Source organism: Leptidea sinapis, chromosome 9, assembly GCF_905404315.1.
Source record: "Leptidea sinapis chromosome 9, ilLepSina1.1, whole genome shotgun sequence".
NCBI classification, from domain to species: Eukaryota; Metazoa; Arthropoda; class Insecta; order Lepidoptera; family Pieridae; genus Leptidea; species Leptidea sinapis.
The window spans coordinates 8,255,231-8,282,472 of record NC_066273.1 but is presented as its reverse complement, the minus strand read 5'-3'; the positions used below and the strand labels follow the sequence as shown (position 1 = coordinate 8,282,472).

The 27,242-nt window shown below is 35.0% G+C and overlaps 1 protein-coding gene across 1 annotated transcript; it reads left to right on the top strand.

Annotated features, from left to right (window-relative positions):
- The first annotated feature begins 12,764 nt into the window (after nucleotides 1-12,764).
- Nucleotides 12,765-25,693, top strand: LOC126965941 (serendipity locus protein alpha-like). Its single transcript, XM_050809754.1, has 9 exons — nucleotides 12,765-13,229; nucleotides 13,958-14,167; nucleotides 14,871-15,119; nucleotides 16,474-16,593; nucleotides 17,096-17,471; nucleotides 18,334-18,515; nucleotides 19,948-20,140; nucleotides 21,535-22,149; nucleotides 23,488-25,693. The coding sequence occupies exons 1-9, from the start codon at nucleotides 13,155-13,157 to the stop codon at nucleotides 23,811-23,813; spliced, it is 2,346 nt and encodes a 781-aa protein (XP_050665711.1). The 5' UTR covers nucleotides 12,765-13,154; the 3' UTR covers nucleotides 23,814-25,693.
- The last annotated feature ends 1,549 nt before the right edge of the window (nucleotides 25,694-27,242 follow it).

Genomic DNA, 27,242 nt, shown 5'->3' with positions numbered 1-27,242 from the left:
TGGGTACCTTCCCACATGGTATTTCTGGTAATGAAGTGGTGGATAAAGCAACCCGAGGTGAATTCGATGAAGATCACAGCAAAGTATTAAAAGTTCCTTATACAGACTATCATGAAACATTACAAACAAAGTTGAGAGAGTTGTGGCACAGTTATTGGACACTTATTAGCAGAGAAAAAGGAAAATGGTACACTAAAATACAAGAGACCCCGCCGCTTTTACCATGGTATCACAAACACAAGGATATCAATAATAGAAATTTTATTACCACTATAAACCGATTGAGATTTGGTCATTGTAGAACCCCGGCACACCTAGCAAAACTGAAGATAATACCAGAATCAGAGAGTAAATGTAAACACTGTACAACAGATAACACAGCTGATTTAGAACATATGGTCATGAATTGTCAACAGTATAACTTTCATCGTTTAATTTTAGCAGCAGACATTCAAAATATAACATTGGATGATAAGAAGAAAATGCAAACGACACCTTCCACTTTACAAGACATTTTGTGTAATTTATCGTTATACAAGCCATTGTACAAATTTATTGTAAATAGTATAGGAAAAATTTAACTTTGTTATCTTAGTAATAAGTTTGGCCTATGGACTTGCATCCCGTGCCACTAAATAGATTAAAAAAAAAAAAAAAAACTCGTCACAGGACTTTTTGGCGGGAAGTCAAACAAGGCGGTCATTTTAAAATTTCTTAACAAATAAAATTCATATTTCTTGGTAAATTAATTATCCCAATCTACGAATGGGGTCTCAAAGTGATGGAGATGGCGATGGGGGGTCTTCGGACAAAAAGAGAAAATACGCGCGGATTTCGGAGAGAGATGAGAGAAATAACGATAAGTATAAAATTTATTTTAAAAGAAATTATACTAGATTATTTCTAGAAAATGTCACATACAGTGACTATACCGTGTATGTTACATCAACGGACGATGAAAAGTTGGGTAATAAAAACCCTATAAAACTTACCCAACTCTTTACAGAAAATGTGAAAGGCATAACGAGCGTATTCCGAATAAATTCACATAAAATTGCTGTAACTTTTCAAAAAGCTGCTGCAGCAAACAGCTTTTTAAAATACGACAGTTTTCTAACAAAATATAAATATAGAGCCTTCATACCTGCCCACCTGGTTGAGAAGGTGGGTTTAATCAAATTTGTGCCAACTGATATGTCCAATGAATATATATATCAAAATATCACTTCAGATGCAGACATAATATCAGTTAAAAGATTCATGAAGAAAGATGAGAATAAAAAGTTAACACCAATGACCACAATAGCTATAACTTTTTCCTCAACAACTTTGCCAAAATATGTATTTTTAAATCTATTTCGATACCAAGTTTTTACATATATTCCACCAATAATTCAATGCTTCAAGTGTTTTAAGTTTAATCACTCAGCCAAAGTGTGCCGAGGCACACAAATGTGCTCCTCTTGTGCGGGCAGTCATTTATACAAAGAATGTACAATGGATACCATGTGTTGCATCAACTGCGGAGGGGCTCACCTAGCAATTTCAAGGGACTGTCCAATAAAATTAAAGAAATTAGAAGAAAAACGTACACTTATATTAAACCAGAACCGTACATTTGCATCTATTATAAGTAGCAATACTTTAGATGATAAGAATTTTCCAGCACTTAAATCTAAATCCATTGAAAAAAATGTAAATAACCCCAAGTCTATTGTAAATACTAACTCATCAAATAAAAGAGACACTATAGCAGTAAATAATAAAACAGAATTAGAAAAAATAGCAAACAATGAAATTATTCTCAATGCCATTGTGAAATCATTAGTTTCTTTAGCCAACTCACCTAGTAATGAAGCTCTTACAACAAATAGAATAAGAGATATTTTCTTGAAAAATTTATTATAATATGGATCATAGCTCTAATAAAAATAATCAAAATATAAAGAATTACATTACAGTAGCACAGTTTAATATTCAAAGTGTTAAAAACAAAAACCTTTATTACTACAATTCCTTTTTGAACAGGATATAGACATTTGTATGTTAAATGAAACATGGTTGAAAGAAAACAGTTGCTTTAATATACCAGACTATAATATAATACTTCAAAACGGACCTAATGGTCATGGAGGTGTAGCTATTTTGATAAAGAGTTCATATAAATATAAAGTTATTCAAACACCATACTATGACCATTTACAAACAGTTGCAATTATTTTAAAACTCAACATTGGCCAAATATCCATGCTGTGTGCATATAGTCCTCCAAGAGGGGGTCGTTTTAAATGCAAAAAATTAAAGCAAATTATAGATAACTTGCCCAAACCCTTAATGTTATCAGGTGATCTTAATGGACATCATGTTGCCTTTGGTTGTAATTCTTCAAACTCCAGGGGAAATGATATTTTCAATTTATTAGATGAGTCCAATCTTTGTATTCTTAACACAGGTTCTCCAACCACAGTAGGTACCATAAGTCATAATCCATCTGCAATAGATATAACATGTGTAAGTCCTGATATAGCCCCTTTATGTGAATGGAAAGTACATAATGACCCAATGGGTAGCTACCATTATCCTACAATAACAGATATTCAAACATCAATTGAAAAATATGAAATTGGTAGTCCCACTGAACACTTTATATATAGTAAGGCAGATTGGTGCAAATATCACACTTTAAATGAAAAAGCATTCAATAAAATAAACTTAGAATCACAAGATTCAATTTATCTTTACAATAAATTTTGTGACATTTTAAACAACATTAAACAAGACTGTATTCCTCAACTTAAAAAACCAAATAATACAAAATCTTATAAAATTAGAAAACCGGTTCCATGGTGGGATAATGAGTGTTCTGAGGCAGTATTTAAAAGTAAAAATGCATTAGCCTTTTATAGACATTTTCCAACAATAGATAATTATATTGAATACAAAAAAGCTGATGCACAAAAAAAAAGGTTAATATCCGAGAAAAAGAAGGCAGGCTGGACTTTATTATGTGACTCATTTAATAGGTATACACCAGTTAGCAAGATTTGGAATTACATTCGGAGGTTTAAAAGAATCTCACACAGAAAAGCTCCAATAAATGATGAGTGGATACCTTCTTTTTTAGATAAGCTAGCACCTATCTCTCCACCTGAAAAAGATATAAACACAGAAAAGTTCAACTGTTTCAATCAACTGGTAACCTTCATAGCTACTTTCTTACTGAACCTTATACTATGAAAGAGTTTAAAACTGCTCTCAAATCTAGGAAAGACACCACACCAGGTCTTGATGGCATAACATACAAATTAATAAAGAACCTTCACCCTAACGCTTTAACTATCTTATTAAAAATATATAACCACTTATGGCTGTCAGAAATTATCCCCGATTCATGGAAAACACAGTGTGTTATCCCTATAATTAAACCTGATAAACCAGCAAATGATTGCAACTCATACAGGCCCATTTCATTATCGTCATGTATAGGAAAATTATTTGAATGCATGTTAAAGTTTAGACTAGAACATTATAGTGAAAGAAATAACATCATACCTAAAGAGCAGTTTGGTTTTCGTAGAGGTAGAAGTGCCACAGAAAGCTTTACATCCTTAATTTCAGACATCAAAAACTCATTTCATAACCATTCCCATACAGTTTGCGCCTTTCTTGATGTTAATGGAGCATTTGATAATGTTAACCCTTTAGTGTTAATTGAGATTCTCACAGCCATTGGAATACCTGGCAAAGTTTGTAAATGGTTATTCAGATTTCTGTATGAGCGTACAATGTTCATTAAATTCAATAATGTTTTACATGGACCTAGGCTTATTTATAAAGGAATAATGCAGGGATCTACTATCTCACCCTTATTGTACAACTTGTATACATCTCAAATTAACAGATATTTAACAAATTCATCTGCTAAGTGTCTCTTGTTTGCTGATGACATAGTTGTGTATAGTGTTAGTAAGAATGTAAATAGTGCGGTACAATGCTTGAATAATTCACTTGACCAAATCCATAGATTTTATAGTGACTTAAAACTAGATATTAATGTAAATAAAAGTGGTGCAATGGTTTTCAGTAAAAAAATGGGTAATATACAAGATACTCCTCTAATATATTTTAATGGTAATCCATTGGTTTGGTTGAATGAAAAGAAGTTTTTGGGAATATGGTTGGATACCAAACTGAAGTTTGAGTCTCATATTAATAATATCATTAAAAAATCTTCTAAAGGGCTTAACATTATGCGTTCTTTGGCAGGTGTACACTGGGGTTCTGACCCTAAAATATTGTCCATGCTGTACAAAAGCATTGTTAGAAGCCACTTTGACTACAGTACCTTAGCATACATGAATACGAATATTACTTACCTCAGGAAGTTAGATTCTATCCAGAATAAGGCTCTCAGGATTATAACAGGAGCTATGTGCTCCACTCCAATAAATGCAATGGAGGCAGAATCTGGCATTTATCCTCTAAAATTGAGAAGGTTACAAATTGCCAATAAGTTTGGCCTTAAGTTATTAGCTAATAACAATAAATTTGTTTTAGATAGAATTCTACCCAAAGAGGATTTTCCTCAGAGTTTGCTGTCTAATCTTTCCATTAATGCTACTCAATTGATATCTGATCATATCCCAGACATAATGAACTTAATATTAAATTTAAAATCTTTATGTATAAATGTATATTCATGTAACATGAAACCTTTGTATAATATTGATTTTAGATGTATGAGTAATGATCTTTTTGAAATAGACACTGAAATAGTTAGAAATCAGTCAGAATTCTTAAGCTTTGTAAATAGACAACAACTTTTCTACAAATTATATACAGATGGTTCAAAGGTTGCAGGAAATGTCACCTCAGCTTATTATGACTCTCAAATAAAAAAAACAAAATGTTATAAGATTGATCCCACATGCAGCATATTTACGGCTGAGTGCTATGCAATTTATAAAGCTTTATTGTACATAAAGGATGTAAATAGTAGAAACTTTTTAATTGTTTCTGATAGCTTAAGCTGTATTACAGCTCTGGACAATATGTCAAGTAAGCAATGTTGTAATTATATTTTATTTGATATTACTAAAATTATATTAGAGTTAAAGAATAGTGGCAAATCTGTTACATTTAAGTGGGTACCTTCCCACAGTGGTATTTCTGGTAATGAAGTGGTGGATAAAGCAACCCGAGGTGAATTCGATGAAGATCACAGCAAAGTATTAAAAGTTCCTTATACAGACTACCATGAAACATTACAAACAAAGTTGAGAAAGTTGTGGCACAGTTATTGGACACTTATTAGCAGAGAAAAAGGAAAATGGTACACTAAAATACAAGAGACCCCGCCGCTTTTACCATGGTATCACAAACACAAGGATGTCAATAATAGAAATTTTATTACCACTATAAACCGATTGAGATTTGGTCATTGTAGAACCCCGGCACACCTAGCAAAACTGAAGATAATACCAGAATCAGAGAGTAAATGTAAACACTGTACAACAGATAACACAGCTGATTTAGAACATATGGTCATGAATTGTCAACAGTATAACTTTCATCGTTTAATTTTAGCAGCAGACATTCAAAATATAACATTGGATGATAAGAAGAAAATGCAAACGACACCTTCCACTTTACAAGACATTTTGTGTAATTTATCGTTATACAAGCCATTGTACAAATTTATTGTAAATAGTATAGGAAAAATTTAACTTTGTTATCTTAGTAATAAGTTTGGCCTATGGACTTGCATCCCGTCCCACTAAATAAATTAAAATTAAATAACTCGTCACAAAGCACGGCAATATTTACACTATTGAAGGCACCTGAGATGTCAAAAAATACAGACAAAAGATACTGATTACTTGCTAAACATTGATGCGCATCAAGCTGTAACTGCGCTATACTCTCCCTAGAAGACCGGCCTTTGCGAAAACCAAACTGATTATTAGGCAAAAGACAATTTTGTTCTATAAAGAACTCGAGACGTTGTTTTAGAAGCTGCTCAAATATCTTCCCAACACAAGACGTGAGAGCTATAGGTCTATAAGAGTCAGGTAACATTTTATTTTTGTCTGGCTTTAAAACTGGGATTAAACAGTCTGTTTTCCATTCTGCAGGAATAGTATTCTCCTTCCATAGGCGATTAAGATTACTTAAAAAGATGTTGAGACTGTGGCAATTAAGTTTTTTGAGTAAAATATATGGAATGGTATCAAGACCGAAAGATGTATCTCTTCTAGTAAATAAAGCGGATTTTAGTTCTTGTAAAGAAAAGGGCTCTATCAAATATTTATTACTATCATTAACAACATTTACATAGTTAGTTAACTCATTTGATACAAAGTCAGAAGTATACTTTTGTAGAAAATCTGGAATCCAACTATCATTCAACACACTGTCAGGAATGTAAGTTTTGTTAAATTTGCGCATGTATTTCCAAATTGAAGACAAACTTTCACTTTTTAAGATAAGTTTTTTTAAAGCCCGCAATCTCTTAAACTCCACATAATTTTCATCAGTGGAGTTGTTTTTAAAATTAATGTAACCATTTTTAGCATTTAAAACTGCTTCTGTACACTTCTGATTCCACCAAGGCAACCAAGGATATTTAAAAGATTTTTGTGAACAAGAACTAGTAACATTATTACTATTAGAACTTTTGGAAAACAGACAGCTAGGGATTGACTGCTTGGCAGCAGAAAGTAAAATATTACAAAAGGAATTAAAAGCATCTATTGAAGATAAAGTGTCAAATTTAACATCATCCAAATAAGAAATAACTAAGTTACTATACATATTCCAATTCACCTGCTTATAATTAGGGTGAGTGGGCAAATGTAGATTATTACATAATGTGTTTTGCAAACTACTACTATCACTACTTACTGCCATTTTTATTATTACAGGGAGATGATAACTACTGCCCAGAGGACTGTCAATAACTGACCAGTCACATAAAAGAGCCAATGATGGAGTTACCAAAGTCAAGTCAAGAGCATTAGGACGCCAAGATGGAGATCCTATTGTGGTAGCTTGACCATTATTCAGAATAACAAGACCATTCTCATCTATAACCTCTAAAACATCTTTACCTCGAGGCAATGTATCAACACATCCCCACAACATGTGATGAGCATTGAAATCACCTGCAAATATCATTGGCTCTGGAATGGACTTAATTAAACTGTTTAAATTGTTTTTATTAAATGGAGGATTTGAATTGGAAGGACTGTAAAAACTCACAATACTCAGTTCTTTGTTATTAATTTTAATTTTAATGCAAACATTTTGTAGAGCACTATCAAAATATGTATTTATGTTAGAAAATGTGATATTATTATGAATAAAAATTGCTACACCATTGTGTTTATTACCACAATCATTCCTTATTGTGTTATAGCCTTTTATTAAAAAATACTGATGTGGTTTTAACCAAGTTTCCGAAATTATAGCAATATGGATATGATTTTCATATAAAAACCTTGTAAAAATAAGCCTATTACTAATAATACTTTGAGCGTTCCACTGCACTATATTCAATGTATCCATAATAACAATTAACTAGATGTCTTTTTTCTAAAAGTGTTATTCAGAATTTCCTTAATACTATTTGAATTTATAGTTAACTTATCTTTATTCATACAAATTTGTAAAACTGCTTCAACCAAGAGGTTCATAAATTTGTCAGATTTTATAAGATTGCTCAGGTGTGTGTCAATATACTTAGAGTTTAATTGAGGGAAAGCAGATTCATTGAAGAGATCTGAGTATCTAACACTACGGGACTTCACTTTGTTTTCTTCAATTTTTTGTTTTTTCAAAGGACAGGTAGATGAGATAGCTATGTGATCTCCACCACAGTTGGCACATTTTGTTAAAGTTTTTGGACACATTTTAAAATTGTGATTGTCAGAACATATGGAACAAACTTCATTGTTTCTACAAAATTTAGCAATATGGCCAAATTTCATACAGCGTAGACACTGTTTAATAGGGGGTACATATACATTAACCTCATGCCTCCAGTGATCAAGATGTTACATACTCAGGTAACAACGTTGATGCAAATGTGACTGCAACAGTTTGCGTTGGAACAAAGGAGACAACACCCTGTGGGTCCTTTACTCGCCGCATGAACCTTCTCACAGCAATAACTTTTTTACTCGATGCAATTAATTGATGAATTTTTTTGTTGGAGTAATCAGTGGGAACAGAAGTAAGAACTCCAGTGACCTCCGTTTCAGAAGCCGGAATTGAGGCAACCATCTCCAACTCGCTAAGTAACTTTTCATTTTTTAAAAATACATTCGCATTGTTAGGCAGCTCAAAGGTAACACCAACTTTAAAAGCATTAACGGACCTCAGGTGCAACACACCCGATACGCAATGCCTCCTGATTCCATTTGACAGACCCAACCTGTCCTTGTCTGATATTTTGACTTCACCCTGCTTGCGATTGAGAAATACAATAAATTCCTTCTTATTTGAATTTTCGTCGTACAACCTATAATAATTTGTCGCTCTATAAGGGGTATACTTCTCTTTATCCTTTCTTCTTACAATGAGACGTTCAGTCACCTCCGCGTCAGATACCGAGGATTCGGATAGGGGAAGTTCGTCTGCTGGTTCTGCGTCGCTCTGGCCGTTCTTCGGCCTTTTACCTGTACGCTTCCCCATGGCGATGGGGAAGCGCACTTAACAATTTAAATATACAAAAATCGAATATTTATAAACCAGGATAAACAATTTACAAGTATGAAAAATATATGCACAATGAACAATAATTTAAACAATTTTTTTTTGTATAAGCGCGCCTTCCTTCGTTCACTCGTTCCCGCCAAAAAAAAAAAAAAAAAAAATGAAGTTTGCGCGATTACCTACCATTCATAGTAGCTACGCAACTTAGAATATTTAACTCTACAGAAGTACCGTCGGTTCATAACAGATAGAAAGGACAAGCGATGTACAACTTAGGCTGAGATAGAACGGGGACAAAGCCTTTGATCTTGCATCTCTATCGCGTAATTCGTAACCCATTTTATTGTTTTGCTCAATTTCAGCTTTGGGGCAAATAAACAAAGATCTGTCACGTCATTGTGCTTGCAAAAAGTATTTTTGTAATTTTGTGATTTTATTGTTTTTAAACATATTTGGAGTGAGATACGAACTTACAACTTATAAAAGATAACGCAATGCTTGGCTGATGTGTCTGGCTGCCAAAGCCGTAGTGAATGCAAAAATCCAGCAGTTAGCTTCCACACGTAAATATTGCTTTTCACCTAACGCTTTCAATATAATTTGTAACAAACAAATTTAATCTGAAATATTCTTTCCAATAGTATCGACTTTAGATCTATCTATGATTTTAGGTCACCTATTTGCAGTAAATTTGTCGTAATCAAAATAAACATTAACGTAAAACAGTGACAACCAAAATGTTGCCATAACATAAATATAGTTTTACCCAAGTATAGGGTTATGCTTTTATTTTAAACCTTATTTTATTAAATTTTATTTAAATAACATGGAACAGGTATTTATTATTAGTATTAATAATATACAGCGGTATTTTTGTGTGGAGTAAGGAAATTAGAACGACATTTGTTCGTTTTCCTGTGATTGATAGTAAAACAAGGAACATGATGTAAGGATATTGGACAATGTGTAGTAAAATACTAAACAAAATAATCTATTTCAGGTTTCCATTGTATCCAATACTAAAAAAACAATGGGTAAAAGCAACAGGACGAACAGATTTATGGGAACCAATTAAACATGCAAGAATTTTTTCATTTCACTTTGATACGACACATATAATGACAAAAATTTTAAACAAAGGGCTCATTCAAGGTAATTCATTCCGTTGAAATGTATCATACTATAAGTGCTTTATTGTTGCTAAACATATTTTTTATGGTTGCATCACATAGTTATCCCATCTCATTTTAATTCTTAGTAATTAAGAATTCTTGCTACAGGGTACAAATAAAAATAGATAGAACGTTGCGTCATGGTGCATTGCAGCAACGAAAAAAAGCGCATTGCAATATGATTACAGACAGTTAGAAATTCTCCCACAGATAAGCTAACGTTAACGAGTTCCATTGGTCATCATATTCGACGTAGGAGACTCGAATATCCAGAACGCATATAAAAAATTCGGCCTAGTATCAATTATATATTTGCCCCTTGAGAATTTCTGTTACTTTGTAATAGATCCTATAATTAGAACTTAAATAAAACTCGCGTCAAACTACGCTCAAAAAAGATCATCAAATATTGGTTCACCCAGACGAAAGTTCCGAGGTAACAAACATAAAAAATATTGTCGAATTGAGAAATAATAATAATAGCAAGTACTTTGACTTGGCTAACGAGATAACCGACATATGAGACGTTGACTCGACCATCACAGCCCAGATAGTCCTTACGGCGGTCTTATGAGGAGAGCCTCGATCAATGAATCAAAAGGTTCTCACTAAGCAGTTGGTTCAAAGATCAGATAGAGATGCTTGCTGCCCTGCCACCGATAGCTTAGCGCTTGGTCATGACTCCACTGCCAGGGGCACTCTAAGTTTATTTTTTTATGATATTTTGTTTTTGTATCTATCTAATAATTATAATTTTAAGGTTATTATGATTTATTTTCTATGAACTATTTTTGTAGTTTCAGTTATGAAATGATATTTAATGATTCGATAATATAATTATTATGATGGAATCATGTAAGATCTACTTAAATGTAAAATATTTGAAATAATAAATATATATATATATATTCATAAAGATTTTTCATTAATGCGTTTATTTACCCTTACATATTATGTCGATATTTTTTAATTAATACGCTTTTATTAGCTTCTGCTGTATGTCTGCTTGTAACCGACTCTGGTTAGTTCTGGAAGGAGCTGGGCTGGCTGGAATAACTGGTCAAACACTGTACGCAAAATAGACTACCAGTGGGAGGCTCCTCTGCACAGGATGCCGCCTAGATTATGGGTACCACAACGGTCCGAAGGGTGCCATAACTAATGAAATTACTTCTTCTTATCGAGTCGAATCCTGAGTGGCACTGCACTGTAACGGGCGCCGCATCACTTACTATCAGGAGCATGTCTTGCCTTGACTTCTTACTACACAAACACCCAAGATTTTTCCACAACATCACAAAAAAAAATATCATTGTTATAACTTACATCAATTTTAAATATATTGTGTAACTCTTCGGATAATTTAGAGCCACTATAGATAACTGTTGATAGACTATTGAGAAGTTCGAATGTTTGGTCAATCCAATTGACAAAATACATTGTTTCCTCCATGACAGTATCTTCAGAGTCATCTATGCCTGCAGGATTCAATACAATATGGTCTATCATCTCTTCTGTAGATAACAATTTCTGGTAACAGCAAGACAATCTCTCAGACACGGATTGCAAGCTCTCCTGGAATTATAACTATAATATTATAATGTACAACAATTGTAACCAATTAGAGTTCTCATATTACTATAAGAGGCAAACTCTGCATGAGTTTGCTTTGGGACAGAGACTGCCCCAATTGGTTGAGTCGCTCACATAGTGGATTACAGATGCCATCCATATTGGATCTATTTTGGATGAAACATCCCTGTAGACCAGGCAACAGCCAGACATCCCAAGATGATGATCAGATCAAGTTACAGTCTTCTAGGTACAGTAAAAGTAATAGAAGTATGTAGTCAGGGTGAGTAATCGTAGAATCTAATGTTCACTCATTCTGCCTCTAACTCGACTCTTACGACCACATTCACAAATATATATATATATTCATAAAGATTTTTCATTAATGCGTTTATTTACCCTTACATATTATGTCGATCTTTTTTAATTAATACGCTTTTATTAGCTTCTGCTGTATGTCTGCTTGTAACCGACTCCATTGGACTTGATTTTGTTTAGTACCTGTTCAAAGACAATCGTTCTTGAGGAGTAAACTCCAGGCGTGCGTAGGAGCTGACATACGTACTTTTTTTAAGAATATTTGTTATATACTGGATTTCCTAGAATAGGTGGGACAAACAAGAGCGAACGAAAATAACATAATATTTTGTATATTAGTTTTTAGACAAGCAAAAAAACTATATATAGGGTATGTTCCGATATGCACTGCGAGCACTGCACAGCGCTATCACTGTAGAAAAATTCGTTCCGTTATTGACTACGAGTATACTGCCACAGTACCCTAGAGATATGACGTCATAAATTGCCGCCATATTCTACTGTGAGCACTGGCGTTTTCTAGGTAAGGTACTCGCAGTACTTTGATCACGTGATCAGTCAAAACCACTCGAGTGCCTAACGTTTTATAAACAATACCTACAGTCTAATCCGAAATATTTTTAATTTGACAGTACTCCAACAACAGCTTTTTTAACTAGAAATTGAACTAGAAAACTTTAATACACTCATTTGAATGCTGCGTCAAAATGCGGCTGACAGTATACGTGATTGCGTTCTATTTTAAATAGTTACCAATATAAGTGGCTATAAAGGAACTGCTTTACAGTATACTAAATTGACGTCACACTGTACAGTGATTGCAGTGCATATCGGAACATACCCATAATATTATATATCTGTTAATTATTCCTAAAGTTCTATTCTCTTTGGGGACTACTTTAATAGTGTCAATATTCTAGATGGAATGAATCAACGAAGATAATAATAATTATTTTTCAAATATAATCTTAGCAAACCGTTGGAACTTGCAATTTGTTTTTTTTTTTTTAAATAGGAATGCACAATAAAAATATTATGCCTATTAGATTTTATTTCATGTTGATATGATACAAAATGAGCCAGTAGCTTAAAGAATATATTATGTTATATTATAAAGAATTAAAGATACTTACTGTACTTGCATTGCGGCCAGTTTCCTCCACAGGTTTGAGGTTCCACCATTTAAAAGCAATTATAGTATAACAAGTTCAGATAAGTTTAAAATATACGATTACTATAAAATATATAATATACCTATAATCATCCTATAATAGCAATAATTTTCGCTTAATTTTTGTATCAGTAAGCTAGTGCACATTATTCTATTCACAATAATTTTAAAATCAGTTTATTCTTAAATACACTAAGGTTAGTAGGATGGACAAGGACGAGAAGAAACAAAGTGAAATAATGGTTTATCCATCTACGAAAGACATTGTGAGACAAATTAAGGTGAGCATAATGAAGAATTCAAGTTATTGTAATAATTAGTAATTAAAATTGCTTTTTTACGTGCATTTTTTGGAAAACGTTAGAAATATTTAGCAATATGCAATGGTTCAAATTGTTTATTTTTATATTCTAATAGATAGATTTAACAAGCCCTGTAAAGAAATGGGGCTTTTGGTTTATATTCAATAATAAATACAGATACAGTCAATCTTAGCTTCTGCAGATAACATTGCAATACATACTTACACATAGCCCAGAACAATGTTAGGATTTATCATATGAAATGGATGAGTTGTGTATGTGGATTCACAAATAAATGCCACAGGTTGTTTGGTTTGAAGAGACAGCTAATATGTATAAGGTTACTCTAACATAAATTATTTTCTGGTACCACAGACTAGGAATGGAGTGAACACCGCCTTAGGCTATTTAAATTTAAATGTTTACTGTATGATATGACATATATTGTAACATAAAAAAAAAGCCTGCTGACTTTCTTGCGCCCATCCTTCTCATGTCTGAGGCATACTATTTTTTAAGGGTGGTAATTCCTGACAGTCAATAAGTGATTTTAAATCCTATTTTAAATAAAAATATTTAAATTTGAAATATCTGTCATATTTGAGTACTGTATTTAGGTATGATGTCTTTGCCTAAACCTGATCTCGCTATGTTGGTGGAATGTTCTTCTCAACTTGCAGGGATTTTATGTTTGTTTTTATTTACAGGAAATGGTATTCAAGAAAATTCGTCCAGCTTTAGTGAGAATTTCCAATACATTACACTCATCTGAAATTGTTGAAGATCCAAGGAATAATATTGATAAAATTTATAATATATTTAACCTTTGTTGTGACCAGATCAGAAAAAGCATAATAATTCTTTTTGAGATTCTTGACAATTTAAAGGTTGGATGCTGTAAAATACCTTCTGATAAGGTAATATATTTATCTAAAACTACTAACTTCCACATGTGCATACTTTATGTGATATCTTATCATACCTTCCTTCCGACTCAGGAAACCTAAAGCATAGAAACCTCATGAAAAACACCTTGTGCTACACCAGACCTTCACATATATTGCCCAGCTATATATTGAACCATCAGGTCAATCAGCTGGTGTCACATATCTTAAAGTAAGATATAAGACACCAGCACATTGACCTGATGGTTCATGATGGTCTCTATGTTTAAAGAGACCAGAAAGGTAACTGTAGTAAGCCGGATCTGATCGGAGCTGTTTTATTATGCTTCTTGACCAAAAAAACATGATCTAGTAGACAATTAGGATTTGTGAATGTGGTCGTAAGAGTCGAGTTAGAGGCAGAATGAGTGAACATTAGATTCTACGATTACTCACCCTGACTACATACTTCTATTACTTTTACTGTACCTAGAAGACTGTAACTTGATCTGATCATCATCTTGGGATGTCTGGCTGTTGCCTGGTCTACAGGGATGTTTCATCCAAAATAGATCCAATATGGATGGCATCTGTAATCCACTATGTGAGCGACTCAACCAATTGGGGCAGTCTCTGTCCCAAAGGAAACTCATGCAGAGTTTGCCTCTTATAGTAATATGAGAACTCTAATTGGTTACAATTGTTGTACATTATAATATTATAGTTATAATTCCAGGAGAGCTTGCAATCCGTGTCTGAGAGATTGTCTTGCTGTTACCAGAAATTGTTATCTACAGAAGAGATGATAGACCATATTGTATTGAATCCTGCAGGCATAGATGACTCTGAAGATACTGTCATGGAGGAAACAATGTATTTTGTCAATTGGATTGACCAAACATTCGAACTTCTCAATAGTCTATCAACAGTTATCTATAGTGGCTCTAAATTATCCGAAGAGTTACACAATATATTTAAAATTGATGTAAGTTATAACAATGATATTTTTTTTTGTGATGTTGTGGAAAAATCTTGGGTGTTTGTGTAGTAAGAAGTCAAGGCAAGACATGCTCCTGATAGTAAGTGATGCGGCGCCCGTTACAGTGCAGTGCCACTCAGGATTCGACTCGATAAGAAGAAGTAATTTCATTAGTTATGGCACCCTTCGGACCGTTGTGGTACCCATAATCTAGGCGGCATCCTGTGCAGAGGAGCCTCCCACTGGTAGTCTATTTTGCGTACAGTGTTTGACCAGTTATTCCAGCCAGCCCAGCTCCTTCCAGAAATTCAGTACACTCCCGGAGTGTTCACATACTTCATGGAGCGACCTCGTTTCACTAAGGTTTTTACCCGTTGGTTGGTTACCCATTCACATTCCAACATGAGTGACCATTTCGTCCTCGGCCTGACAGTATCTGGACTTAGGACTGTCTGTTACGCCGATTGTGAAAGGGTGCTTGTTTAGTGATGTGTGGCCACTTAGAGTGCCCACTATAATTCGGATATCGTGTCTGTTTAGGCAGATAAGTCGACGTGTCAGTTTGGGCGATAGTGCAGGAATCGCTTCTTTCGACTGTCTACTGCTTGAGACATTTATCCATCGGGTATCCATGAACGCATAAGTGGCAAAAGGCAGACACTTGCGTAACTGATCCCCTTGCAGGTTCATCCGCTGCGTCATTCACTAACGATCCGCTGTGTCCCTTGATCCATTGCAGAATTATCCAGTTGTTAGAGGCTCTCCAAGGACAGATGACACTCGTATATTAGCGATGAGTTGTAGGTATTACTCCCCAGCGCAGTCAGAGCACCGTGATATTATCAGATAGAATTCGGACTTTGTATCCGATACTTTCCTTCTTCATACAGTGTGGCGCAATAGAACGTGCATTTATTAAGTATAGGCTAAAAAAAAATACAAAATGTGTAGTTGAAATAAAATATAGGATGATTAGGTAATTAAATGTTGTTTATTTTAAAAATAACATTATCTTAATGCCGTTTCGAAGACGGCACTCCTCTAAACGCGAACACTGTCATAGTTAGTAGCTATAATAGCTGCCATTTCCCCACGGATATTTTCCTTTAGCTGACTGATGTTATAGACTTTACGTTTGAGGTATTCCTACAAAAAAAAGTCAGGAGGCGTCAAGTAAGGCTCCCCCCGCCCAGGTTCTGTTTACCCCGCGAAAAAAGATTACGCAATATGCACGTTCTATTGCGCCATCCTGTATATCGTTTGCAGTTTCCTTGATGCCTGATGGCTGCCTAAATAAAATTTTATTGTCTGCTATTTATAATTTAATACTGAAAAACAATTATCTCATCGTTTGTTTCAGCTCATAAAGCATGTAACTGGAATTCATACGTGCATTGATGAACTGCTCCTTTCAGCTTTAACTCTTTGTAAATACTGTTTACCGGCAGATCAGCGTGTTGTGAAGGCGAGGTGTCAAGTGGTGAGGCTATATTATAATATATTATATTACACATAAAATTATCTTACATGACACATGGGGCACACTAACCACCTTATTCATAATGGTCCGCTAAATTAAAACTGCCGCTAAGGAGTGTTTTTTCTCATTCTGACTTATGTCAATAGATGAAGACAGAGTGAGAATTAGCAATGCTTTAAGTTAGCAGACTATTATGAATAAGGGGGTTAAAGTTTTGCACTTCTACCTAATCGGAACTTTTTGAATTTCGAATGTTATATTTTTTGAAACGTCGCAACCGTCTTAGTAGTAGTGAAAATCGGTTTATTCATTCAAAAGTAATTGCTGTTTAAAAATGGAATTAGCGGGAAGTTGCAGTTGCTTTAGTTAAACGGTTGACCGTTTTCCAAATATTTTTAAATTTTTGTAGCAAGTAATTGCTAAAGATAAGCAAATCTATATATCCCGTAATGTTACCATGAAGCCATAGCTTATAAATAGGTAAATTTTTGACATTTTTAAGGTACTCCGAGAAACGAAAACTTTGTTTGGTGAATTAATAATTGGCGACTTAGACTCCGTGTTTCAAGCAACTAATGAAACTCTTCGATTGCCGCTGTTACCTTCGAATGTCAATGTTCTGATAGATGTTTTAAAAGATGTATTGTATGTACTAGAAACAAATACAAACACAGCCCTACTGGCTTTGGTATTACATTGTTTTACAAATAACATATCGCCAGTTGATTTGTTGAAAGAACACTTTAGTAAGAAGGAAAATGGATTGTGTCCCTGTGGTGAAAGTGAAAACTGTGAGTTTGTAAAGGAGTTTGATATGTACAATGAAAGATTAATGCAAATAGGATCCTTTGCCATATCGTGTTCATCGGATGCACAGAGTAAGAATTCCTTGTTTAATATAAGTTTTAATGTAAAAATTATGATGGATGAGTTAGGATGGCGAAGTGATCACCGTCGCCACCAGAGTTACCGCGTTATACTATAATAGAACCACGTCTATAGTATATTATAATACCTAAATGCAAAAATATCAGCAATATTATATGTTAATGTCATTTCCCTAACTTCTGGGGGTTAAAAATAGGTGCAAATTTAATGTGTATACCAAGGTTCTCCAAGATCAATATGTTATCGGTTGTACGGTCAAAATCGTTGCAGGAGTTATGTACAGAGAGCGAACCAGAATCCCGCATCGTCCATAAGTTTTGGTACAAATTATATTTGAAAACTACAGGCTTTGATGCATGATTTGTGCAATTTTTTTCTGATATGACGCACGAATGATTTATCATTATCATCATTACAGCCGGAAGACGTCCAATGCTGAACAAAGGCCTCCTCCAAAGATCGCCGTGAAGATCGGTCCTGCGCTGCCCTCATCCAACCTACTCCGGCGATCTTGACCAGATCGTCGGTCCATCTTGTTGGGGCCTACCAACACTACGTCTTCCGGTACGTGGTCGCCATTCGAGGACCTTACTACCCCAACGGCTATCTGTCCGTCGAGCTATGTGCCCTGCCCACTGCCACTTCAGTTTTGCAATAATTTGGGATATGTCGGTGACTTTGGTTCTCCTCAAGATTTCTCATTTCTGATTCGATCTCGTGGGAAAATTCCGAACATAGCCCTCATAGGCCCATAGTTAGCGACCACGTCTGCGTTCCGTATGTCATCACTGGCAACACTATTCAATATGTTACCAGTTTACTTAAAACTATTTTATGTTTTTTATATAACAGGAGTGCTGGGTCTTCGAAGTTGTCTTGCAAGCCTAGAAGCACTGGATCCTCATTTAGTTCCTGCCATCATGGTTTCACCGCACAGCTTCCACTCCACACTGCTACTTGACGTTTGGAAAAGAGAGGTTCAAGATATACGTGACAATGTCTTCTTGATTGTTGATCCTGCTGCGTTTACACAAGTATGTCAATCAAGTAAAACTATATGAAAATACGATATTTCAAGCAGAGTGAGATCTCTGCTTGAAATATCGCGTTTTGGACAGTTTTATACTATTGTGCTCAGATAATTTATACGTTTAGATACAGAACATAGAACAGGCCAGGAATATTAGTTTAGTGTGCGTGACAAGCTACGTCTTACACTCGCGATTTGTATGACTTTTTGTGTTAGTTGAATTGCTCAAAATAGAGGTTAGTTCTAAAGTCTATTTTTTTTCGACGTTTTCACAGCTGTCATTTCCTATCTACATGTATAAATGATCTAAGCTTCAGGTGTCCTGATGTGTTTCATAATATCTTCTTTATACATTTTAAGCGTAAAGCTATAAAGATTAACCCCCTTATTCATAATGGTCCGCTAACTTTAAACAGCCGCTAAGGAGTGTTTTTTCTCATTTTGACTTAGGTCAATAGAAGACAGAGTAAGAATTAGCAATGCTTTAAGTTAGCAGACTATTATGAATAAGGGGGTAAGTATCTTTGCAGAAATATAGCTAGCTAAGCTTAAAAATATATTTATACCATATGTGTAAGTAGCAGTGCCCATAGCGGTTTGTTAGTAGGTAAGGTTATTTTTCTCGGCATGTTTTTAAAAGATAAAACACAATAAGTAGGTATTTGTTGGTCCTTTAGTATGACAATGAGGCCCATTGTTTTTGGTGTTTGTGAATTGGGCACGTTCTAGACTGGAATAGAATTGTAACTGTGTGCGTGAAGCCACAAGCAATACTAGTTCACTCTATATAGGACGAAGATTCGCAAGGCCGCAACAAATTTTGGACTTGATTTTGTTTCGATTTGCCAAATATTTTTTTTAAACTTTATTTTTTTTAGGGTTTTTTCAAAGATAACATCCCCCCGTAAAATATACAATTCCTAATTATATCACACAATAACCAAAAATGTGAAAAAATATAAATAAACACATTATTAACACATTTTAAACCAGCGATCGATTAATAGTGGAGTGGCTAGTAAACTATTACACATACCCACATTATAATTATTCTTAAGGAGTCTCGGCCGCTCTGAATCGTTCCGTACACATTCCATCAAAAATTCTTGTTTGTCCACAGTCATTGTCATCCACACAGAATTGTATAATTTTGTGTTAGCGATCTTTTCATCATAAAATTAAATTTATTTTACGATATCTGCCCGGAACGAAGTCTTAACAATGTTACGATATCCGTCCTTTTAAATTTGGATTCTGTAATCCATGGACATCCAGGGAGCTGACACACTATTGTTTTATACCATATGCCCTCTTCCGTGACCTTTCTTCTACTAGATTTCTATCTACTAGATTGCCAAGAATATTTTGAACTGTATACTACAGTCCTTTTGTAGGTACCAATAGTTTAAACAATTATTTTTATTGTATTATTACAGAGAGTAAAGCAATTGCTGCATGAAAAGTTGTTAGATATTGTTAAGGGCAAAGGATACAACAATTCTAAAGTATGTGAAGTTATTAATATCGGCAGCGCAGTTTATGAGTTTTTCAATGTGTACAAGACAACAGAACCCTTCGCTCTGAGCCAGCTGGAGAAGTTGGTGCCACTTGTTGATGATTTGAACAGAGGTTTGTGAGATATTAGCTATTGCTAATATAAAATATTAAATTTCATCCGCCTTTTTCACCCTTCACAGGTCTAAATTTGAAAACGCTAGAACAAATATTTATTTATTTCTTATCAAGTGCCTAAACACAAATTTTCATCGTGTTATCTTCGATTATGACAAACATTGGTACAAATTTCCACCGCCTAGTTCAACCACGCCAAGCCTTTTATTTGAGATAAAAGATCTATCTCTGCACTTAATTTTATCAAAATCGGTTCGGTGGTTTTTCGGTGTTCGGGGATTTAATGTGCTTATGAAATTTATTACGTATGAAACTTGCATAATTGGTCTCTATTATTGCCACACAGAATTACCGCGATATTCGGCGACGTCTCCAAGTTACTCCAATAATTTACACTCTTTTTTTCATTATAATAATTAACTGTTCCTATATCTGTCTTAAAAGAATGCTAAGCGACAGTTTATTAATGTTGGGGAGTGATGGTGTTAAGTGATCACCGCCCCCCACATTATCTTGCAACACCAGGGGAATCACAGGAGCGTTGCCGGGCCTTAAAGCCAAAACAGTTGCTGCATGAAAAGTTGTTAGATATTGTTAAGGGCAAAGGATACAACAATTCTAAAGTATGTGAAGTTATTAATATCGGCAGCGCAGTTTATGAGTTTTTCAATGTGTACAAGACAACAGAACCCTTCGCTCTGAGCCAGCTGGAGAAGTTGGTGCCACTTGTTGATGATTTGAACAGACGGAATCACAGGAGCGTTGCCGGGCCTTAAGGAAGGTGTCCGTGCTTTTTTGTCGTATCGTCCCGGAAATACCATACAAGGAAGCTAATTCCACAGCTTTGTAGCACGTGGAAGAAAGCTTTATAACCGCACTGTGGAAGAACGCCACACATACAGATGGTGAGGATAATATCCTAATTTGTGGCGTGTCGTGCGAAGGTGGAATTCGGCGGCAGGAATCAGATGAAACAGCTCTTCGGAACTCTCCGTAATAAATGCGGTAGAAGACACACAATAAATACTACGCTACGCCAAGTGATCCAGCCCTTCACAGAGCACTGGGTCCCCCACAATTCGAGCTGCTCTGCGTTGCACGCGGTCAAATGCATCGAGCTGATACTGGGGTGCGTCAGACCAGAGATGACAGCAATAGTACATATGTGGCCGGACCTGCGCTTTGTAGAGCGCTAGAATGTGGGCCGGCTTGAAGTATTGCCGTGCTCTATTTACGACGCCCAGCTTCTTCGAAGGAAACTTGGTTTTTCCCTCCAGATGACCGCGGAATTGGCAATCGCTCGAGATTTCGAAAGCCGTCTATATGGGCAATATTGCATATATCTCCTTATCGTCAATGTAACCATTTCATTATTACATGTATATTTTCAGTTCAAACCGAGTGCAAGATTGTAAGCAACATCTTAGCCAGCGATAATGATTTTGTTTATCCAACAAAGGAACCGTCCCAACAATGTGCAACATTCGAACAGCTTTTGAAGAGATTGAAACTTTTGTATACAATTACAAACCGTATAAATACGTTACTCAGCCCAAATGATACTGATGAGCAGTTCCTTGAAGAGCAGAGTGTGATAAAATGTGAAACCTATACAGTCGACGACATCAAGACATGTTCTGTTAAGTCTCCAAAGAAAACGATGAATCTGACTAGAAGCATATTTGCGAGGACCGTGAATATACGTTCTTCTACAGCTAAGTTCCCTTTAGCCATGCTGACAAAGAATTTGAAAGTTCGTAAAGATTTGAGTTTCTCCATAAAATTAGATGAGCTGTGTGCTAACAACGTGTCTGGAATTGTAAAGCGGAATGCTTCAATACTATATAATACACCAAATAAGAATAGGGCATCCCTGCGTAAGGCGGTTTTGAACCGACATTGTTTCAAATCTCTTGAAGTAGAAAATCATGAAAATTGTCAAAAGGATGATGGTAATTTAAGTGATGAAACTGTTTCGGATGAACTAATCAGCCTGCAGATTACAGGTTAGTTAGTTAAATTGTAGTTATAGGAGCCAGTGGGAGGCTCCTTTGCTGATGCCGTCTAGATTATGGGTACAACGACGCCTATGTCTGCCGTGAAGCAGTTATGTCTGAACGGCTCCGTAGTAGTAATTACTGGGCAAATGAGACTTAACTTCTTACGTCTCAAGGCGACAAACGCAATTGTGGTGCCGCTCGGAGTTATTGGGTTTTTCAAGAATTCTGAGTGGCACTGCATTGTAATGGGCAGGGCGTAACAATTACCATCATATGAACGTCCTGCACGTCTCGTCCCTTATTGTTATAAAAAAAGCTAACTTTAGGTATTGCTAAGCATGGTTTTTTGGTGATTTGTAATTACATCCAGCCATTGGTTAATTTATATCAAGGCAATTTATTGTAGTAGGCGTTACTTTGCGTAAATCCATAATTATTATCCAAACGTTTTGGGTTTTCTTTAGTGTTGATTCGGCCAATATTTGTCTTCAAACAATTCGACACGTGTTTCGCATCTACACGAAGCATCCTCAGGATATGTTGCCTCGCCAATATGTCTCGTGCCAGTGTTTGTTATATTATTAAAATTATAAATTCGCGGCGGCCATCATGGATTAAAAAAATGATCCCATATTCGTTTTCTGCACCCTCGAGAACCTCGGATTCGATAGCCATATTGTTGAAATCATAAATTTGCGCGGCGGCCATTTTGTATTTCAAAAATGATCCCAAATCCGTTCTCTGCACCCTGCAGAACCTCGGATACGATATCCATAATGTTGAAATCATAATAATCTTGGATTTAAAAAAACCTGCACGAAACAAGGATAGTAGGGAAGATGTTCTACTTACTAGCGGCCGCGCGCTAAACCTGCACGATACAAGGCTAGTAGGGAAGCCCGAGAGTAAGAAATACTCTTCCTCAATCGGTGTCAGTCGCTCTCTCCCTCATGGGGACAAGGTTCTCAAGGAGGGTTCAAGAAGAGGAGAGGTTTTGTTTGAACAAAACCTCCTCCTCTTCTTGAACAAAAACTTCTCAAATATTCGTGACGCTCTATTGCGTTTCATTCGTAAAAAATTTACCCTCATGCGCGTAAAGAAGTTTCACTTCAATAAATTGTAAAAAAATTTTTAGTCTTTGTCATGTCAAACTTTAAGTAAACAAAAATTACACAATGTGTCCCAATTAGGACACTTGAGTCACGCGATAAGCGCGCTGATAACATATCTGCTCCTGTACAAAGTATCATTAAAATCAAAGCATTTTAATGACGGGGTGCTTCCACGGGAGCTCGAAAGTCGGAATTGTAACAAATGATTAATCCGATATATTTATGTTTTCAGATGTTTTGAATGAAATAAACAATCTAACTGCTACTAGGAAACCTGGACAGCTAAATGTTACTTATGGCGTGAATACAAAATTTAGTAGTTCAAGATCGCGGAATGGTGTGAACCTAAGCAGAGTTGAAAATGTTCCAGTAAATAATGAAACTATAACGAAATGCGTTTTGAATTCAACACTAAATAGTGATATGAATGCAAATAGTGATATGTCTAATGTTACTCAGCCGTCCAATATTGATTCTATAGAACGAATAATTGATATTAATACAGTAACAAGTAAGATAAGCGATTTAAGATGTATCGAGTTTGAAACTAGTTTGTAATAATTATTTATGCTTTATTGAGCTAAATGAAATGGTATATTTACATTAGCTGCAGTTAATTTTTTAATTTAGTCTATTTATTAGATGATCTATTTAAGCGGTACGATTTTTCAGGTGGTATAGGATATTTAAGAAATTAATTTTTAAAATGAGGCAACCACATATAGTTCCCAAAAATGAAATGGTTCTCAATGTTTCTTCTACATTAACATTACAATAACACAAATAGGTAACATAATTTACCAGTGGGAGGCTCCATTGCACAGGATGCCGTCACAACGGCGCCTATTTCTGCCGTGAAGCAGTAATGTGTATGCATTATTGTGTTTCGGCCTGAAGGGCGCCGCTAGCTAGTGAAATTACTGGGCAAATGACTTAACATCTTATGTCTCAAGGTGACGAACGCAATAGTAGTGCCGCTCAGAATTTTTTGGTCTTTGAAGAATCATAAGCGGCACTGCGTTGTTATGTCAGGTCAGGGTGTATCAATTACCGTCAGCTGAACGTCCTGCTCATCTCGTCTTAAAAAAAAGTACACCATACTTGGGCGGGACCGGACCTTTCAACAAATATAGTACAAATCTATATATATCATGTTAATTTTTCATAGGTAGGTCTAAGAAAATCAATTGGTTTTACTTAGTTATGAATACTGTAATATTAACTCCTTAGAATGAGGTGTGTTACAAAGTAATGCAATCGAATCATTAGAGGTGAAAAGAAAATAATTAAGACTTAATTTTTGTATTCTTAAGTGCAATAAAAATCAACTTTTGCTCTATGACTTTACAGTAATCAGCATATTTTTTATCGGATTTTAAAATGTATTTCATCAATAGTCAAAGAGAATAGACCAACAATAACTCGGCCGCTAAGCTTTCACCTTGTACTGCGCAGCGGTCAAGTGACCTCTACTATCAAAATAACGTTTGATGCGCGTTCAGTCTTCATTCAGACACAGAACGTGTAACGCGAGACATAAAGCGACAAAATTTCCGAACTTTAGCAACTTTCCACCTTTGTGGTGTAAAAGTCGAACAGTATAATCACCGGGTAGATCATTTGACCTAGTTTACTAAATATATATATATATATATTCAAACGTATGTTACTGTTTATGACGCTACCAAATCATGAAAGTTGCTGCATCTCGGCATTTATACAACACAACTATCATGAAACCTGGTCGTATAATAAACAGTTCTATCATACCGCTTTTGGCGGCATGCGATGTGATTGGTTAATTTTGATGGCATCATGGACGCCACGCCCATGTCATGTCCCCGTACTTCATAGTAATAGTGTGTATTGTTGGTCTTATAATCTACTTAAATGTCTATAATAGTCACAGAAGTAGAGATAACGTAATTAAGTTTGTGATGTCAGTTATTATTAAATAATATTCGTCCAACCTATCAAATGAGAATGAATATGTCTTCCGAAAATACGTATTAAAATATTAAAATAATTGTTAACAAAAGACTGATAATTGGTTGTTCGAAATCTTTAAAAATATTATTTTGAAATTAAACTACAGCCTACTATGTCGTTTCCTACGTCTGTAGCTAGAAAGCTAAGGAAATAGGAAAAGTTATTACTGGAACAAACAGATATACTTAGTATGGTTCTAGAGTTGTTTTCAAATCGTACTCAATAAGTTTTATGAAATGAAATGAAATATATAATTTATTGCACACCACAAAATAATTAAACATAACAAAAATCGAGACTACAAAAAGCAATAGGCGGCCTTATCGCTTAAGAGCGATTTCTACCAGGCAACCTGTAATGAATTTTATCTAATCATTTAAAATCTCATCTTAATTGTTTTTGATATTTTATATTTATATTTTGGTGGAGGTAATAAATGTTTAAAACATTTGTGTTTCTCATTGTAGCATCCTTATTGATAGATAAAAATTTTAGAGAGAATTGTTATTGTAACACTAATAAGATAATTGTATGGCAGTTATGCCAAATGAATGAAAATATGGTATGGGATGGTTTTTTGAGATGGGGTTGCTGGTGTGAGCAGATCTTTGAAATTAAAATAAAGTTTTTTTTTTATCAGAGAGGACAAACGGGCAAGAGGGTTGGGCACGGGATGGGATTGGTGAGGCAACCGCCAATGGACATCCGCAATAATAGATGTCAAGAGATTTTAGCTAACATTTAAGGTGGGCGTATGCCTACATAAGAATGTCGTATCGGTTTGGGAAAACAGCAGCCGGTAATTGATTCGACAAAGTGACTGTGCGAGGCAAGAAATTTCTTGCAAAACACACGGTTGTGGAATCCCAGACGTCAACGTGTTGCGGGTGGTATTTTGAATTTGATATATTCACATTTGTCACTGTTTTTGCCAAGCTAAATCGGGGTACAAGAATGTTTAAATTAATATTATCGTCTTTATTTAGTTTTTTTCTGATCTATTTACCCGATTAAAAAACGGGCATTAATATTATTAAAGAAATCGGTAAAATATGTAGGTTGCCTACTTTACTTTCAGCATACCTATGACGTTAAACGTTAATAATATGCCATCAGTTATTTGATTTATGAAATGAAAGTTTATTTTGTACCCTATACAACAGTTGTATGTGACCAACCAAGAACAACGCGTTGTCATTGTGAAAACCTATTACAAAAGTGGGGAAAGCTACGCTGAAACCGCTCGCAAACTTCGCGTAATTTTCGGTCGTGAAAGTGCACCAAATGGATGGATCACGTGCGTATTTTGTAAGCCCCAAATTCGACAATTTTGTTTGTTAACGAACCCGTTCAAATGAAAGTGCGCCTCATCGGTGGAGAAGATTTTTTTAATTTTAATTTTAATTTTGCTCCCACACAAATTCAACGAATTGTCGGCTTTGTGCATGGTCTGCGTGTTTGATGGTTGTTCTTTTGTGTAACGCTCCATACTTAATAATCGGAACAATCATAGATGACAGCTGTCAAGTTTCAGAGCTGCCAATTGCACAGAAAAAAATGGCGCCAAATTTAAATAGGGCACTCTGACACCCTTTATTTTACTTTTCACGTCTATGAAGTGTAATAATTATTATCAAGTTCTGTTTTATTTTTCACTAGGTCTTCTTTATTTGTTTTTCATAATTAAATTAAATAAATCCTAATGTTGAAGTCAATTACCTTGTAAAAAAAGTTATGACCTATGTTTACCAATGTAGTTTTGTTGCCGATAAAGTTATTATTATTATACTCATAGACAAAAAATAATTCTTCATGGACGCTGTTTTTACTCTTCAATAGTGAAGCGACTAGCTCTTTAGTTCTGGTATTTATCGATATTAATTAGACCGAGACATCTTGTGTCACGAAGATCACTCTAAAACTTTACCTTGACAAAAAACTTTGACATCAATATCATATCAATGAATGTATCTCTATTGATCAAAACTTCTTTATAAA